Raw genomic sequence first — 16,910 nt, 5'->3', positions numbered from 1 at the left:
GCGGTTGTCATCGGAGTGGTGATGATGATTTTGAGAAGAGAGACAAGGCCTCCTGCAGGTTGTTCTCGTAGAGTGATTTCAATAAAGAAAGTGCTGTCTTTCCAGTGTGCAGCTCAGGATGCCGGTAGACAGTGAACAGTTCCCTTTTCAACTTCTCCTGGTTACGGTTAGGCCATAGCTTGGTAGCACACTGGAGTTCTACAGTCGGAAAACAATCCTTCAGTAGTGTTCGGACACCACGTACATTACCACTCATCACAGCTGCCCTGTCGTAGGTTTGTGCAACCAGCTTCTCCTTGACATTCAGTGGCGCTAGGACTTGTTGGAGAGGCCAACACCAGTTTTGTCCTTCACCTCTGTAAAAACCTCTCACACACTCTGTTGTCTGGTAATATGTAGCACAGCACTATTACCATCTGTGACTTACAGGAGTTGTCAGTGGTCTCATCTACCTGTACATATGCAAAAGCGGTCTCCTTAGTTATAGCTTCTCTGTACACTTCATACATACAATCCAAATGTTTGTTTAAAAATGGGTTGGTCGTCATAATGCCTTTGTAGCCTGTAATCTCCTTCTCACATGGTCTCAAAAATACACCTGAAAACGCCTGGGTTCAAGGAGTCGGCCGACTCGTCATGGCCTCGCAGTGCTGTCCCACAATTGCCACAATTTAATACACGCTATAATTCTGTCAAGCACGTACCTATTCTCCTCCGTTTATTGGTTGTGAAGGTTGATGGCTCGTCTATATGTCTAGCTGAGCCACAACGTTTGATTTCCCCAGTAATCCCAGTTTAACAGCGTTATATGTGATGCACAACTCTCATGTATTAATCATGTATTAATCCCATCCCAGACCACACACCCTCTCCACTGAAAAGCAGGCAGGGGAAGCAAAATAATGCTTGCAGTTTACCACTGCTTCCTTCCAAACCACTCATTGTTGAATTTGCGATTTCTGATTTGAGTAATTTTTATGTCCAAAGGCCAATGAGCACCGAGACATTTTATCTCTAATTTCTCTTCATATGACAAAGACTGAAAAGCATTTGCCAGTAGATTGTCGACTTGATTCATGATGATGACTGCAGGCTTGCTGACTAAGAATTTTTAAATATGATGTTGACAATAAACGCTACTGTACATATGTGATTTGATGTTATTTTATCTGTGGCCAATGACCTTTAGCCTTCTTGGATGGGCACTTTTATTGTAACTCTATGGCAGCACCCAAGGGACTTGAGTTTTCGAGCTCTCCCTGTAGATTTTGCAGTGACGTAGTGTTCCCATGAGTGACAGAACACTGAGCCAATCACGGCGCAACTAGAGAATATTACCAACCCCAACGCTTTGTGTTTCTGCTGGCTGCCCCACCACCACAGAAAGAACTGATCTCGACTAAAACACCTACATTTTGGGGCTGCCTTACTCAAGAAAGCAAAAAAGAGACCATGTTTGTTATACAGCTTTATTAACTCAGTATTAGATGTATTTATTTTTTTGTTACATTGTTTGCCAACTAATATGTGACACGTATGAATGAATGCCAAAATAACATGCTAAACAGGTGAGGCTCAAATGCCCTGAATGATGTGTCGCTACTGAGTATTTGGCCTCCCACTGGAAAATCAATGTGATACAAAGTAGAGCAAGACAGAAATCTCATTTTTTTAAAGTTGAATTATGAAGTTAACAAAAATAAGTGTCTTATTGAAAGACTAGAAATGTCAGTAGCCGCTCTCAGCACCCAGATCAACTCAGTTTCTTGAGAGAGACTAGTACAAAGCTGACTGAAATGTAAAACATGGGAATAAATGTAAACAGGACAACATATACTGCTGAAATACTGGACATGCATTTATATATCAGTAATGGCACAAGTTAAAGTGGTTATAAAATGAGAAAGAAGAACTAGGAGATTATCTGTCCTCTGTTGCCCCTATGTGGTTGGAGTTAGTACTACACCCAGTAAAAACAACACTATATCGTCTGGAAGGCTAACTTTGGTCCCTCAACAGATATGTTTTATGGCAAATTAATATATTTTTATGGCTTCTCTCTCCTATTGGACGGAGGGAGTAAGGCACTGATTGATAGATTGGTTGACGGTTAGTCAGATGTTAGTGAGAATGTTGCTGGTCACCATGGAGACGGTGAGCGTACCCGGGAGGTCATTGTCTTGGTGATTACCCTTGTCCCTCAGGTGGACGGTAACCTGCTGGGGGTCGCCGGGGTCAGAGGTCAAACTGACCTGACCCAGGAAGGAATCCATCAACACGTTGTTGTTATACACCTGGGGGATGAATAAAGTTGTATTGAATTTAATTGAGAGAACGGTTACATACAGAAACAACCCAAATTGTAATGGTCACCAACTCCTCTTTAAGCCACAGGAGCACACACACACACAGAACCCAACACCCAGCCCAGTCTCCTTACCTCTATCAGTATAGGCTGGTTAGTTTTCTTCCTGTAGAATAGAGCCTTGGTGTCAAAGGTTGGGCTGCGGGTGTCTTTATAGACCGGAGAACAAACCTTCTCCCCCTCACAACGAATGATGACATATGGATCTGATGCTGCAACACACACACACACACACACACACACACAGTGAATAGGAGAAGAAGACCAGACCAGGAAAGAAAACGGACAGAGAAGGGAGAGAAGGTTTGTATACCTCCATCAGAGTCTTGTCCAGCCAGTCCATCTGCTCTGTGGACATGGATCTGAGTGACCAGGGAAGGGAAACCACACAGTCCTGACCAACACGTCTGGGCTGGCTCATCAAGGGTTAACTCTCTATGAGGGGGGGGGGGGGGGGGGGGGGAAGAGTGAGTGATAGAATGTGTACGAGTGAGTGTGTACGCTTGTGTGTGTGTGTACCTGCAGTCGGCGGGGACGTCAGTGAAGATGCGTAACAGGAAGTCTCCTTCCAGAGCGGGGTCAAAGGTCGTGGGTATGACAACGTAACGACCCTCCATCAAGACACAGCGTAGGAACACACACCTGGAGTTGATGTACACACTCCCACACACCTTCTGCTGCCGAGTGTGCATACGGTACTGCCTGTTTAACTCCACCTACACATTAATACACACATTAATAACACTTACACACACACAATGAGGTGATGAACACACGCACACACACCTCTCACCCGGTGTATCTCGAAGCCTATAGCCAGGTTTTCTCCTTTCCCCTCTTTAGGTCTGGCTCTTCTGTCTGTCTGCTGTAGACATACCAGCACCTCATCCTCTGGCTTCTTCACGTTGAACACATACTGCAGGGAGAGACACACACACCCTATACATTAATACACACATAGATAAACACACACAAATGCCCCCCTCCATCCCCACCCCTACCTGTGGGTTCTGTAGGAAGGTGTGTTTGTTGTTGGTGCAGCCCCCGGCGCGGTTGCTGAGCGGGTCGTCATGGTTCCGCCAGGCGCCCTTTAGAGAGCCCTCCTCCCAGGTCTTGTGGAGAGACAGGTAGGAAGTGTTGATCAGACGACACATGATCAAATCACTGAAGTACTGACAGAAGTCATCAAATGTCATCCTGGAGGGGGGAGGAATGGGGGGAGAAAGGGAAGTCATCAAGCTTCATCATCCTATGGCCATCCATTTTCTCAGCCGTGTGGAGGAAAGGCTAGGGGTCATATGTCAAGGGTTAGAACTCACCAGAATTCTCCATCATCCTGCACCGTCATTCCGATCTTCTCTCTTTCACTCTTACTCACCTTCCCCCACTCCTCTGAGCTGAAAGAGAGAGAGAGAAGTTCTCTATCGCTCAGTGTTTGTCTGAAGGGTGTGCTGTGTAGAGTGAAATAATGCTAACAGAACTGACAGAGTAGGAATTCAAGGTTCTGAGACATGGACAGCAAACATGCAGTTTTCCCCAGACCTTTTGGTGCCGAGATCCTCTATGGAATTTTCCTACAATACAGGATATAAATTAAACAAACATTCTAACAGGAATGAACCATCCATCTGTGCTACAGGTCTCTGTTTCCCTGTTGGCCTACGCTACCTCTCTCCACCAGCAGAGGGAGTGAGTCGTGAACAGGTCTATATACACACACACACCCCGCCCGCCCAACCACGCAGGGGCGTTCCTCCAAGTATTTAAAAAAAATATTGTTGGGTTTTGAGAAAATGAAATATACTTATTCATGTCACTGAGGGAGTGCTGAGGTTTAGAGGATCTACACCAGAAGGGTTATAGGAGGAAGGTATATAGTGGGTGCAACAAAGCTTGGAATGTGTTGAGTGCAGGGAAGTGATTACATGTGGCAGGCATTGATAAGGGGAGAGAGCCATGGATTAGTGATGGGGGGGGCGGGGGGGTTGAGGTCAGGTCAGGTCACCTTAGGGGAGAAATAGAAGTTTATGGCCCGTATCACTAGTGTCCTGCCTAGCAGTAAAGAATTATGTTTGTACAGATGGGTTGGAGGAGACTCAGCCTATGAGGAACAGTTAAATATCAGTGCTTGTGTGAAAATGTATTTTGTCTGAATCCAGCTGGATCGACCCTTTGGGAAGAATTAAACTTGGTTAAACTTCACTAGTGTCCGTGAGTTATTTACTCTGTTAATTAGAAGATAGATGCTCATTTACTGCATTTCTACACAATTTAAAATCTAGAAAATGCAATTTGGAGACAAAAAGCAAGCAAAATTTACTCTAGCATTAGCTGGGGCAGCAGGGTAGCCTAGTGGTTAGAGCGATGGACTAGTAACCAGAAGGTTCAAATCTCCAAGGTACAAATCTGTCGTTCTGCCCCTGAACAGGCAGTGTTCCTAGGCCGTCATTGAAAATAAGAAAATAAGAATTTGTTCTTAACTGACTTGCCTAGTTAAATAAAGGTCAAATAAAAATATAAAAGCTGCTCGCTCAGAACCGGTATTAAATCTCTTGTTTATTTTAATGTCAAGTCAAAAAGCAGTTACCTAGCAAAAGACATCTACTACAGCCATCTTTACCTCCACAATGTGTTGGAAAAAAGTCACGCTGTTCCCTGCAACTGCGTTGATGTGCTTTCCACAGAGAGGAAGAGGCGAAGCGAGAGGTTTCACTCTTGCAAAAATCTGTCCAATTTAAGCCCAATGTGTTTCAATGGGCTTATTTTGGACATCAGCTTGACGCCTGCTTTCCTGCCTTTGGGACAACGAATCCCATTGTTAAGTCATAGACATGAGCATCTCGTCATTATATACAGATCTCTGCTCTTCATAAAGTCAGCCAGCCATAAAAACAGTGTTCCCTTCCGCTCCCAGGCATCTGCATGGTCCCAAAGCCAGACGACTAATGCCGCTAAACTGCATTTGCCTTTTAAAATCGGGATTTGAAAGATTTTCGTTGCCTATTTAAAAAATTGTTGGTGTTGAACCAGCTAGGGTATGGCGACTCCCATACCCTGCCATACCAAATTGATGCCCCTGCACACACACTCCTCCCCCCCCTCTACCAGGCCAGGTCTTCCTTGTGAAAGAGGTCTTCTGATCTCAGTGGGACTTCTTGTATAACTAAAAGGTAAATAACAAACACTTTAAAACCTACCTGTCGCTCCAGGCTCCTTTCCACTCGCTCTCTCCCCAGGGGTTTCGGAGTCGTATCATTGTGAGTTTGTCGGACTTGAAGTAAGCCATGAGGCCGTGGCCCAGCCGGACCTTTCTAACGTCTGTCACAGCGTAGGCATGACCCTTCACCAGACCACAGGCCAGACGAGCCTCCATCTCCGCTGAACTGGCCGCCTGGAGGGAGTGGTGAAGGGTCAGGACTATAGGTAGGTAGGTAGGTGTGTGTGTGTGTGTGTCATACCCGTATGGAGGCGCTGATGAGGCCTCCTCTGTTGTGAACCTTGAGGACTCTGTCGAACAGCACTGAGCGTTTCTCCTCGTCTGTACTCAACCCTTCCTCCAGCAGGTCCAAGGGCTCCGAGACGCCACCAGTGAAATCCACCAACGCATCCGCTGTGTTGCCCCCGTCCAATGCCTCGTAACAACCATACATCCTACACACACACACACACACACAGCAAAAGCAATACATCCTACACATTAACACAACAGTCTACTATAGTATTAACTTGGCGTAAGCCTTCCTCACCAAATCAGTGTGTGTTTGTGTGTACTAACTTGGCATAAGCCTTCTCCACCAGGGCGCTCCAGAACTCGTTGCTGTCACTGGAGTGACAATACACCAAGTTGCCGTTCGCAGTGGGCAACCGGTCGTCGATGACAACATCAATCCATTCTCCAAAGCGCCAGAAGCGGAAGTGGAAAATTCCGGCATAAGATTCCGGCTTCTCCTCATCCCATTCCTGGTCCTTATGATCCGGAATCACCTGGGAGGGAGATAAGATGCTCAGAACACGTCACAGCTGTATGCCCTGGCTGGTGTAGCGGTAATACTGCAGCCTCCGGGACACGTCACAGCTGTATGCCCTGGCTGGTGTAGCGGTAATGCTGCAGCCTCCGGGACACGTCACAGCTGTATGCCCTGGCTGGTGTAGCGGTAATGCTGCAGCCTCCGGGACACGTCACAGCTGTATGCCCTGGCTGGTGTAGCGGTAATGCTGCAGCCTCCGGGACACGTCACAGCTGTATGCCCTGGCTGGTGTAGCGGTAATGTTGCAGCCTCCGGGACACGTCACAGCTGTATGCCCTGGCTGGTGTAGCGGTAATGCTGCAGCCTCCGGGACACGTCACAGCTGTATGCCCTGGCTGGTGTAGCGGTAATGCTGCAGCCTCCGGGACACGTCACAGCTGTATGCCCTGGCTGGTGTAGCGGTAATGCTGCAGCCTCCGGGACTCGTCACAGCTGTATGCCCTGGCTGGTGTAGCGGTAATGCTGCAGCCTCCGGGACACGTCACAGCTGTATGCCCTGGCTGGTGTAGCGGTAATGCTGGAGCCTCCGGGACACGTCACAGCTGTATGCCCTGGCTGGTGTAGCGGTAATGCTGCAGCCTCCGGGACACGTCACAGCTGTATGCCCTGGCTGGTGTAGCGGTAATGCTGCAGCCTCCGGGACACGTCACAGCTGTATGCCCTGGCTGGTGTAGCGGTAATGCTGCAGCCTCCGGGACTCGTCACAGCTGTATGCCCTGGCTGGTGTAGCGGTAATGCTGCAGCCTCCGGGACTCGTCACAGCTGTATGCCCTGGCTGGTGTAGCGGTAATGCTGCAGCCTCCGGGACACGTCACAGCTGTATGCCCTGGCTGGTGTAGCGGTAATGCTGCAGCCTCCGGGACACGTCACAGCTGTATGCCCTGGCTGGTGTAGCGGTAATGCTGCAGCCTCCGGGACTCGTCACAGCTGTATGCCCTGGCTGGTGTAGCGGTAATGCTGCAGCCTCCGGGACACGTCTTCAGTGTCGGCATGGGTTCGGATCCTGCCTACTATACAATCTCCCTCCAACTTTCCCCACTGCCAGTCTCTCTCACTATCTGCTCAATACACATCTGAACATACCTTAAAAACATCTATTTAAAAGAACACATCACAGCTAGCTAGGGCTGTGGCGGTCATAACATTTCTTCAGCCGGTGATTGTCAAGCAAATAACTGCCGGTTTCACAGTAATTGACCGTTAATTAACATAAACACATTTAGCATCTCCTGGCTTCCACACATAGCCTACAGGCCACTGATGTAGACCTTGGAACATCTACATTTTAAAAAGCATAGTAAATACATTTAAAAATATAGTCCACACCATCACAATAAATCACTTATTTATTTTAGACAGATCTAAAGAAACATGATATGAAGGAAATGTAGTCTATTTCAGAAGAACAGAATAGTATACTCTGAGTTGTCCTTATGTTCGATCCTGATCTGGCTATGCCATATGGCTGTGGGCTACACTAGTTCATTTAGCAGACAAGATTTGCTTAGAATTATTTGTTATTTTGTAGTATGAAGAATAGAATTGAACATAGCTGAATAAAATAGAAAGGATATTTTCTCCAAAAGGATTTGCGCACAGGAGGCTAATCTGTGTTGAGCGGTTAACAAAGAAACCGGTAGTCCTGTATGCTTCATTTAGAGTTATTTACTGTATGTAACTTTAGCTGTGATACAAACGTCGGGCTATTTGTTTTGATGTTTGATACTTTCTAGGGATGCATGATGCCACTAATGATGATTTGAGAAAAGTTGCATGAAAGGCATGAGCTCTGCTTTGTATTTTAGCGTAGGCTGCTGCAGCACGGCCAAGACCATACAGCGGTTTAACTGGACAGGTTCCACTCAGAACAGGCCTCGCCATGGTCGACCAAAGAAGTTGAGAGCACGTGCTCAGCGTCATATCCAGAGGTTGTCTTTGGGAAATAGACGTATGAGTGCTGCCAGCATTGCTGCAGAGGTTGAAGGGGTGGGAGGGGGGGGTCAGCCTGTCAGTGCTCAGACCATACGCCGTACACTGCATCAAATTGGTCTGCATGGCTGTCGTCCCAGAAGGAAGCCTCTTCTACAGATGATGCACAAGAAAGCCCACAAACAGTTTGCTGAAGACAAGCAGACTAAGGACATGGATTACTGGAACCATGTCCTGTGGTCTGATGAGACCAAGATAAACTTATTTGGTTCAGATGGTGTCGAGTGTCTGGCGGCAACCAGGTGAGGAGTACAAAGACAAGTGTGTCTTGCCTACAGTCAAGCATGGTGGTGGGAGTATCATGGTCTGGGGCTGCATGAGTGCTGCCGGCACTGGGGAGCTACAGTTCATTGAGGGAACCATGAATGCCAACATGTACTGTGACATACTGAAGCAGAGCATGATCCCCTCCCTTCGGAGACTGGGACGCAGGGCAGTATTCCAACATGATAACGACCCCAAACACACTTCCAAGACGACCACTGCCTTGCTAAAGAAGCTGAGGGTAAAGGTGATGGACTGGCCAAGCAGACCTAAACCCTATTGAGCATCTGTGGGGCATCCTCAAACGGAAGGTGGAGGAGTGCAAGGTCTCTAACATCCACCAGCTCCGTGATGTCGTCATGGAGGAGTGGAAGAGGACTCCAGTGGCTACTTGTGAAGCTCTGGTGAACTCCATGCCCAAGAGGGTTAAGGCAGTGCTGGAAAATGATGGTGGCCACACAAAATATTGACACTGGGCCCATTTTGGACATTTTCACTTTTGTTGCCAGCGGTTTAGACATTAATGGCTGTGTGTTGAGTTATTTTGAGGGGACAGCAAATTTACACTGTTATTTACACTGTTTTACACTGTTATACTTTACATTGTAGCAAAGTGTCATTTCTTCAGTGTTGTCACATGAAAAGATATACTCAAATATTTACAAAAATGTGAGGGGTGTACTCACTTTTGTGATATACTGTATGTATGTATGTATGTATGTATGTATGTATGTATGTTTGTTTGTATGTATGTATGTATGTATGCTAGTTAGGCTCTACACCTGCTGTAAAGCAGATTAATGTGCTTCATTTTAAGAAGTTATTTGATCAATTTAGTTGTGAAACAAAGCTTTTCAAAACATATTAGGCCTATGGGCTAGGCTACATGAGGTGTGCGACTGATTTTAAAAAAGTTGCAGAAAAAAAGGCATGCATTTCTCGTCTTACTGCACAAGCTGCGCATCATTCACAAGTAATAATATATAACTCACAAGTGATAGGCTAATATTTCTTTATTTAGACTTCTACATTGTATAATAATAGTGAAGACTACTATCAAATAACATATGGAATCATGTCGTAATCAAACATTGTTAAACCAAAATAGATTTTACATTTGAGATTCTTCAAATAGCCACCCTTTGCCTTGATGACAGCTGTCACGTTCGTAATAAGGACGGGACCAAGGCGCAGCGTGTGTTGAGTTCCACATCTTTACTTGCAGTGAAACTTATCATATAACAATAAACAAGCAACAAAACGTAACCTCAGTGGTGCTACAAGCACAAACACAAATAATATCCCATAAACACAGGTGGGAAAATGGCTACCTGAATATGATCCCCAATTAGAGGCAATGAATACCAGCTGCCTCTAACTGGGAACCATACAAAACACCAACATAGAAATATTGAACTAGAACACCCTCTAGTCTTGCCCTGACCTACTACACCATTGAGAACCAAGGACTCTCTATGGTCAGGGCGTGGCAGTACCCACCCCAAAGGTACGGACTCCGGCCGCAAAACCTGAAACCAAATGGGGGGGGGGGGGGGGGGGGGGGGGGGGTGACTAGTGACGGTGGCAGCTCTGGTGCAGGTCGTAGCCCCCCCGCCCAGACCCCGGATCCGGCCATGGTGCCGGGCTGAACGCCGTGCCTGGACTGGGCACCGGCGCAGAGGAAGGCTCCTGCCCTGGAGCGGGACTGGACACCGTGCCTGGACTTGGCATCGGCGCAGAGGAAGGCTCCGACCTTGGAGCTGGACTGGGGAGGTGCGCTGGAGACCTGGTGCGTGGAGCACCAGACTGGTGACATGCACTTCAGGGCGAGTGCGGGGAGCTGGCACAGGACGCACCGGACTGGGAAGGCGCACTAGAGGCCTGATGCGTGGAGCCGGTACAGGTGGCACCGGACTGGTGACACGCACTTCAGAGTGATTGCAGGGAGCTGGCACAGGACTCACCAGACTGCCGACAGGAACCATACAAAACACCAACATAGAAATATTGAACTAGAACACCCCCTAGTCACGCCCTGACCTACTACACCATAGAGATCCAAGGGCTCTCTATGGTCAGGGCGTGACAACAGCTTTGCATTCTCAGTCTTGAAGGAGTTCCCACAAATGCTGAGCACTTGTTGGCTGCTTTTCCTTCACTCTGTGGTCCGACTCATCCCAAACCATCTCAATTTGGTTGAGATCGAGGGATTGTAGAGGCCAGGTCATCCGATGCCACACTCCATCACTCTCCTTCTTGGTAAATGATAGTCCCACTAAGCGCAAACCAGATGGGATGGCGTATAGCTGCAGAATGCTGTGGTAGCCATGCTGGTTAAGTGTGATACAGACAGTGTCACCAGCAAAGCACCCCCACACCATCACACCTCCTCCTCCATGCTTTACGGTCGGAAATACACATGTGGAGATTATCCATTCACCCACACCGCGTCTCACAAAGACACGGCGGTTGGAACCAAAAATCCCCAATTTGGACTCCAGACAAAAGGACAAATTTCCAACGGTTTAATGTCCATTGCGCGTGTTTCTTGGGCCAAGCAAGTCTTTTCTTCATATTGGTGTCCTTTAGTAGGGGTTTCTTTGCAGCAATTCGACCATGAAGGCCTGATTCATGCAGTCTCCTCTGAACAGTTGATGTTGAGGTGTGTGTTACTTGAACTCTGTGAAGCATTTATTTGGGCTGCAATTTGAGGCTGGTAACTCTAATGAACTTATCCTCTGCAGCAGAGGTAACTGGGTCTTCCATTTCTGTCTTTTAAGAAAGTACACCTGCTAATTGAAAAGCATTCCAGGTGACTACATCATGAAGCTGGTTCAGAGAATGCCAAGAGTGTGCAAAGCTGTCATCAAGGCAAAGGGTGGCTATTTGAAGAATCTCAAATATAAAATATATTTTGATTTGTTTAACACTTTTTTGGCTACTACATGATTCCATGTGTCACTTCATAGTTCTGATGTCTTTATTCAATAAAACCCTTGACCGGTAGTGTATGTGTGAAAAATGTTTTGATTTAGAATGGACCATTCATCATGCATCTGTCTCTGAAAATAATACATGTCATCTATGCACTTAAATAGCGAATGGAGGATGCTTTTCCAGTGGTTCATTTTCATGCTCCTGTTGTAAAGAGAAGCAATGTGCTTCATATTAGGAAAGTTGAGAAATAGTGTCTTCGGAAAGTATTCACACCCCTTGACGTTTTCCACATTTTGTTACGTTACAGCCTTATTCTAAAAGTAATTCAATAAATAAAGATCTTCAGTAATCTACACACAATACCCCATAATGACAGAGCAAAAACATGTCTTTAGAAATGTTGGTACATTTATTAAAGATAAAAAAAACGTATTTACAGAAGTATTCAGACCCTTTGCTATGAGACTCGAAATAGAGCTCAGGTGCATCCTGTTTCCATTGATCATCCTTGAGATGTTTCGACTGTCGTAAATTCAATTGATTTGACATGACTTGGAAAGGCACACCTATATAAGGTCCCACAGTTGACAGTGCATGTCAGAACAAAAAACAAGCCAAAGGAATGACCTGCAGAGATCAGAGACAGGATTGTGTCGAGGCACAGATCTGGGAAAGGGTACCAAAAATGTTTGCAGCATAGTAGTTCCACAAGAACACAGTGCCCTCCATCATTTGTAAAGTGAAAGAAGTTTGGAACCACCAAGACTCTTCCTAGAGCTGGCCGCCCGGCCAAACCGAACGGAGCAAAGTACAAAGTGTTCTTGATGAACACCTGCTCCAGAGCGCTCAGGACCTCAGACTGGGGCGAAGGTTCACCTTCCACAGGACGATGACCCTAAGCACACAGCCAAGACAACGCAGGTGTCTTCGGGACAAGTCTCTGAATGTCCTTGAGTGATCCAGCCAGAGCCATCTCTGGAGAGACCTGAAAATAGCTTGTGCAGCAACACTCCCCAGCCAACCTGACAGAGCTTGATCTTTGTCATTATGGGGTATTGTGTGTAGATTGATGAGGGGGAAAAACAACTTAATCCGGTTTAGAATAAGGCTGTGTCCTAAGAAGTCAAGGGGTCTGAATACTTTCCGAATGCACAGTAAATATAGTAGGCCTAGTCTATAGAAAGCATATGGGACATCCTCTTTTTAATAGAGACCGCAATTGCATACCCTATAGAAATACTGCGCAACATGGGCTCTCATGAAGTGTTTGATTAGATTTTCGATCACATTTGCATTGATGTCAGAGTGATTTAGAGGGACAATAGTGTGCTGAGTACCAGGCAGTTAGCAAGTTTGGTAGGCTACTAATGACCAGCAGCAGCATCAGCGCTCGCAGAAGCCTAATTACCGTGACTAAACGGTCACATGGAATTTGCGATAATGCGGTCACCGTAACAGCCCGAATCACAGCTAATTAAAACAGGAGAAAAAACAAGCAACCATCTAGTGAATCAGAACAACCAAACTCCAACAACACACACATACACACCACAGACAGACATAGGTGCATACCCACACATAAAAACACACTTCCACACAGCCAGCCATCCCAGTGTGTGTATTAATAACCAGCCCATCCAGCTATGACCAACCAGCTCCCAGAAGCCTTCAGGAAAATCCCTGGTTCCTCTTCTGATGTCATCACTTCCTGTTGCCTAGCGCCACCACACACCCCATCCTCACTTCTGTTCGCCATCCCTCCCTCACTGTACATGCCACACAATCAATAGTTCTAACCAGAGAACCAACTCAACCATACTACCCTCTGGGAAAGGGAGGGGAAAGAGATGGCATAAGAGACAGAGAGAGTGGGAGAGGACCACAGCGAAACTATCTGCAGGCACAGACAGACACAGATATCCATCCAGACAGACAGGCAGGCCTCGCTCCCCAGCACAGAAAGATGAGCTCTCAGATGTACACAGAGCTGTCTGCGGCTCCCTCGTCTGGCTCAGCCCTGGAGCTACGCTTTACAGAGGACACCTCTCTCACTGAGGTAAAACTTTTAACGTGATTGAGATGAGGTTGAGGTGGTTGATATGTGGTTGAAATAGCACAATCGATGGTTCAGTTGGTTGTGAGTTTGATTCTTGCATGGGTCAGATAAACTGAGTAATGCATTTACTGTAAGTCACCTTGCCTAAAGTATTTTCTAGTAGATATACAAAATTCAAAAATCGGCTTCTGCCTGTGTAGTAGTTTGGTCCTGTCTTAAATATGTGCTCATCTGGAACAAAGTAGCCTATATAAATTCGGACCGACAAATGAATGGACAGTTTCCAGGAGTTGACTTGTACTGACTGGTACCTGCGTCTGAGTGTCCAGCATATTATAGTTTACTATTCTAAAAGTATTATTATTCTATAATGTGATTCGTCTGGGTGTCCAGCATATTATAGTTTTACTATTATAAAAGTATTATTATTCTATAATGTGATTCGTCTGAGTGTCCAGCATATTATAGTTTACTATTATAAAAGTATTATTATTCTATAATGTGATTCGTCTGGGTGTCCAGCATATTATAGTTTACTATTATAAAAGTATTATTATTCTATAATGTGATTCGTCTGGGTGTCCAGCATATTATAGTTTACTATTATAAAAGTATTATTATTCTATAATGTGATTCGTCTGAGTGTCCAGCATATTATAGTTTTACTATTATAAAAGTATTATTATTCTATAATGTGATTCGTCTGGGTGTCCAGCATATTATAGTTTACTATTATAAAAGTATTATTATTCTATAATGTGATTCGTCTGGGTGTCCAGCATATTATAGTTTACTATTATAAAAGTATTATTATTCTATAATGTGATTCGTCTGGGTGTCCAGTCCAGTGGAGCGGTGGAGTAGCCAAAAGGCAAGTTCTATTATAGTTCTATTATTATTAGTATTAATATTAATAATATAGTTATTATTGTTGCTAGGTGATGCGGCTACGTGTCCAGTCCCTGCAGCGGAGCGGTCAGAAGCGACAGGAGGGGGAGCGGTTGCTCCTCCCCCACGAGGCTGTCTACCGTCTGGACTTCGCCAATCAGGAGCTGACGTTCGTCCACTGGTCGGTGTCTCTGATTGGCAATGGCAGAGTGACCGTCACGGGGATCTCCCAGCTCTGGACCCCTGACCTCACACACCTGATGACCCGGCAGCTTCTAGAACCCGTCGGAACATTCTGGCGGAACGCTGGCGACCCGGAGGACACACCCCTCAAGTGTCTGGAGGCGGACATCCAGGAGTTTGGGGAGCGAATCGCGGAGCTGGCCAAGGTCCGCAAGGTCATGTACTTCCTGTTTGCCTTTAAGGAGGGGGCAGAGGCTGACAAGGTCAGCATCTCCGTGGAGTTTAATCAGGCCTGACCTATAAACCTTAAAGGGATACTTTTGGATTTTGGCAATGAGGCCCTCTGGACACAGAAGTGTGTGCTTCTCTGTGTCCAGTATGAAGGTAGATAGAGGTAGTTTTGCGAACCAATGCTAATGATACCATTATGATACCAACACTAGTTAGCATTGGCTCACAAAACTATGTGAAACTACATCTAACTTCCTTCATACTGGACATAGACATACAAATGGTATCCACGAGTTCATCTGACTCTGGGGAAGTAGATTTTGATTTTGGCCTCATTGCCAAAATCCCGAAGTATCCCTTTAACTGCTTCCTCTTCCCTCTACTCCTCTAGTCTCCCTCTAGTCCTCTAGTCTCCCTCTACTCCTCTAGTCTCCCTCTACTCCTCTAGTCTCCCTCTACTCCTCTAGTCTCCCTCTCTCCATTCTAAGGGGATGCCTTCTATTACAGCCATTCTAGGTTGGGCCAGTCTACACACCTCTCTCTGTCTCTCTACGCCCCCTGCCCACACAAACCAACGAGTCCCATCTCTCATCTGAGTGTGTGCGCACTTCCTTCCTGAACATCTACCTATCTATGCATGTCAGTCAACAATCTGCTAGAAACCATCTTCTGGAGGTACAGTAGTTACACAGTAGTAACAGTAGGCTGCAGAATAACTAACTTTAGGTTATAATCCTATAAATACGGGTACCTGCCAAAATAAAGGAATCACCAACATAAAGTGTCTTAATAGGGTGTTGGGCCACCACGAGCTGCCACAACAGCTTCAATGCACCTTGACATAGATTCTACATGTTTCTGAAACTCTATTGGAGGTTTGCGGCACCATTCTTCCAGAAGAAATTCCATAATTTGGTGTTTTGTTGATGGTGGTGGAAAACGCTGTCTCAGCCGCTCCAGAATTTATATATTTAAGTATGATGGGATATTAATTGCTTAATTAACTCAGGAACCATACCTATGTGGAAGCAGCTGCTTTCAATATACTTTGTATCCCTCATTTACTCAAGTGTTTCCTTTATTTTGGCAGTTACCTGTACATTTATATTGAAAACCTGAATGATATGAATGAATAGGTCTTTCTGATCCTTCTTTATAGGAAATATTAGAGAACCAACGCTGCAGTGTAACTCCAACTACCTGCGGTACTATTACTCTAATCTACACTGTATTACTCTCCTATTACCCTGCACTGATATACTAGTTACCATATTCACTTTGCATGAAATATCACAACAATATACTGTAAACTGGCCATGTCCTCTACTGCTGTCCAATAAAGAGATGTAGGTACTCTGTCCTGCTGTGTTTGTGTTAATGGTCAGGGCAGGGGACAGGATAGAGATGGCTTAGCCCCAGGCTACAGTAGCTTTGGTTGCTTTTCATTCATAGGGCAATCAATACACTCTCTCTCACACACACACACACAAACACACTGGACAAGTGGTAGACTACATGCCAGAAGGGAAATGTAACACTTTCGATAGAGAGAGCGAGAGAGAAAGAAAGTGTGTTAATGAGAGTGATCCTGAGCAGATATAACATCACCCTCCCACAGGATTAATAACAGGGTGTGTATGTGTGTGTGTGGTTGGGGTAGAGGGGACAGTAGAAAGGTACAGTCTGGTCCAATTCATTCTACTGTGTCTGTGTTAACGAACTGCTTCTAGAACACATAGCATAAACACCGGAACTAAAGAACAGGTAATTATGTCCACACACACACACACACGTAACAGTTTAGCTTTCATCCGTCCCCTCGCCCCTACCCGGGCTCGAACCAGGGATCCTCTGCACACAGACAACAGTCACCCACGAAGCATCATTACCCATCGCGCCACAAAAGCCCCGGCCCTTGCAGAGCAAGGGGAACAACTACTTCAGGTCTCAGAGCGAGTGACGTCACCGA

The 16,910-nt window shown here is 45.9% G+C and overlaps 2 protein-coding genes across 12 annotated transcripts in view; one reads left to right on the top strand and one right to left on the bottom strand.

Moving 5' to 3' along the window:
* Positions 1-1,455: 1,455 nt before the first annotated feature.
* Positions 1,456-16,910, bottom strand: part of LOC110503344 (calpain-5) — a 33,042-nt gene continuing 17,587 nt past the window's right edge. For 5 of the 11 annotated variants that reach the window (XM_036961334.2, XM_036961335.2, XM_036961336.2 and 2 more), the window contains 10 exons: positions 6,141-6,349; positions 5,824-6,016; positions 5,563-5,756; positions 3,685-3,762; positions 3,367-3,562; positions 3,159-3,281; positions 2,885-3,081; positions 2,679-2,800; positions 2,441-2,577; positions 1,456-2,294 (listed from right to left, as the gene is read on the bottom strand). In XM_036961334.2, the coding sequence (XP_036817229.2) occupies positions 2,115-2,294; positions 2,441-2,577; positions 2,679-2,800; positions 2,885-3,081; positions 3,159-3,281; positions 3,367-3,562; positions 3,685-3,762; positions 5,563-5,756; positions 5,824-6,016; positions 6,141-6,349 (1,629 nt within the window). In that variant the 3' untranslated portion in view covers positions 1,456-2,114. Of the gene's footprint in view, positions 2,295-2,440; positions 2,578-2,678; positions 2,801-2,884; positions 3,082-3,151; positions 3,282-3,366; positions 3,563-3,684; positions 3,763-5,562; positions 5,757-5,823; positions 6,017-6,140; positions 6,350-16,910 lie in introns of all 11 variants that reach the window. The other 6 variants (XR_016491337.1, XR_016491338.1, XR_016491339.1 and 3 more) reach the window with 2 other exon arrangements.
* ompa (olfactory marker protein a) lies at positions 13,341-16,299 on the top strand. The gene is made up of 2 exons (XM_021582371.3): positions 13,341-13,639; positions 14,578-16,299. Exons 1-2 carry the CDS (start codon positions 13,547-13,549, stop codon positions 15,004-15,006), a joined length of 522 nt encoding a protein of 173 aa, XP_021438046.1. The 5' UTR covers positions 13,341-13,546; the 3' UTR covers positions 15,007-16,299.

Source organism: Oncorhynchus mykiss, chromosome 24 (genome assembly GCF_057628025.1).
Source record: "Oncorhynchus mykiss isolate SJ-2025 chromosome 24, ASM5762802v1, whole genome shotgun sequence".
NCBI lineage: Eukaryota > Metazoa > Chordata > Actinopteri > Salmoniformes > Salmonidae > Oncorhynchus > Oncorhynchus mykiss.
The sequence above is the reverse complement of the archived record's forward strand: the minus strand, read 5'-3'. Positions and strand labels throughout refer to the sequence as shown.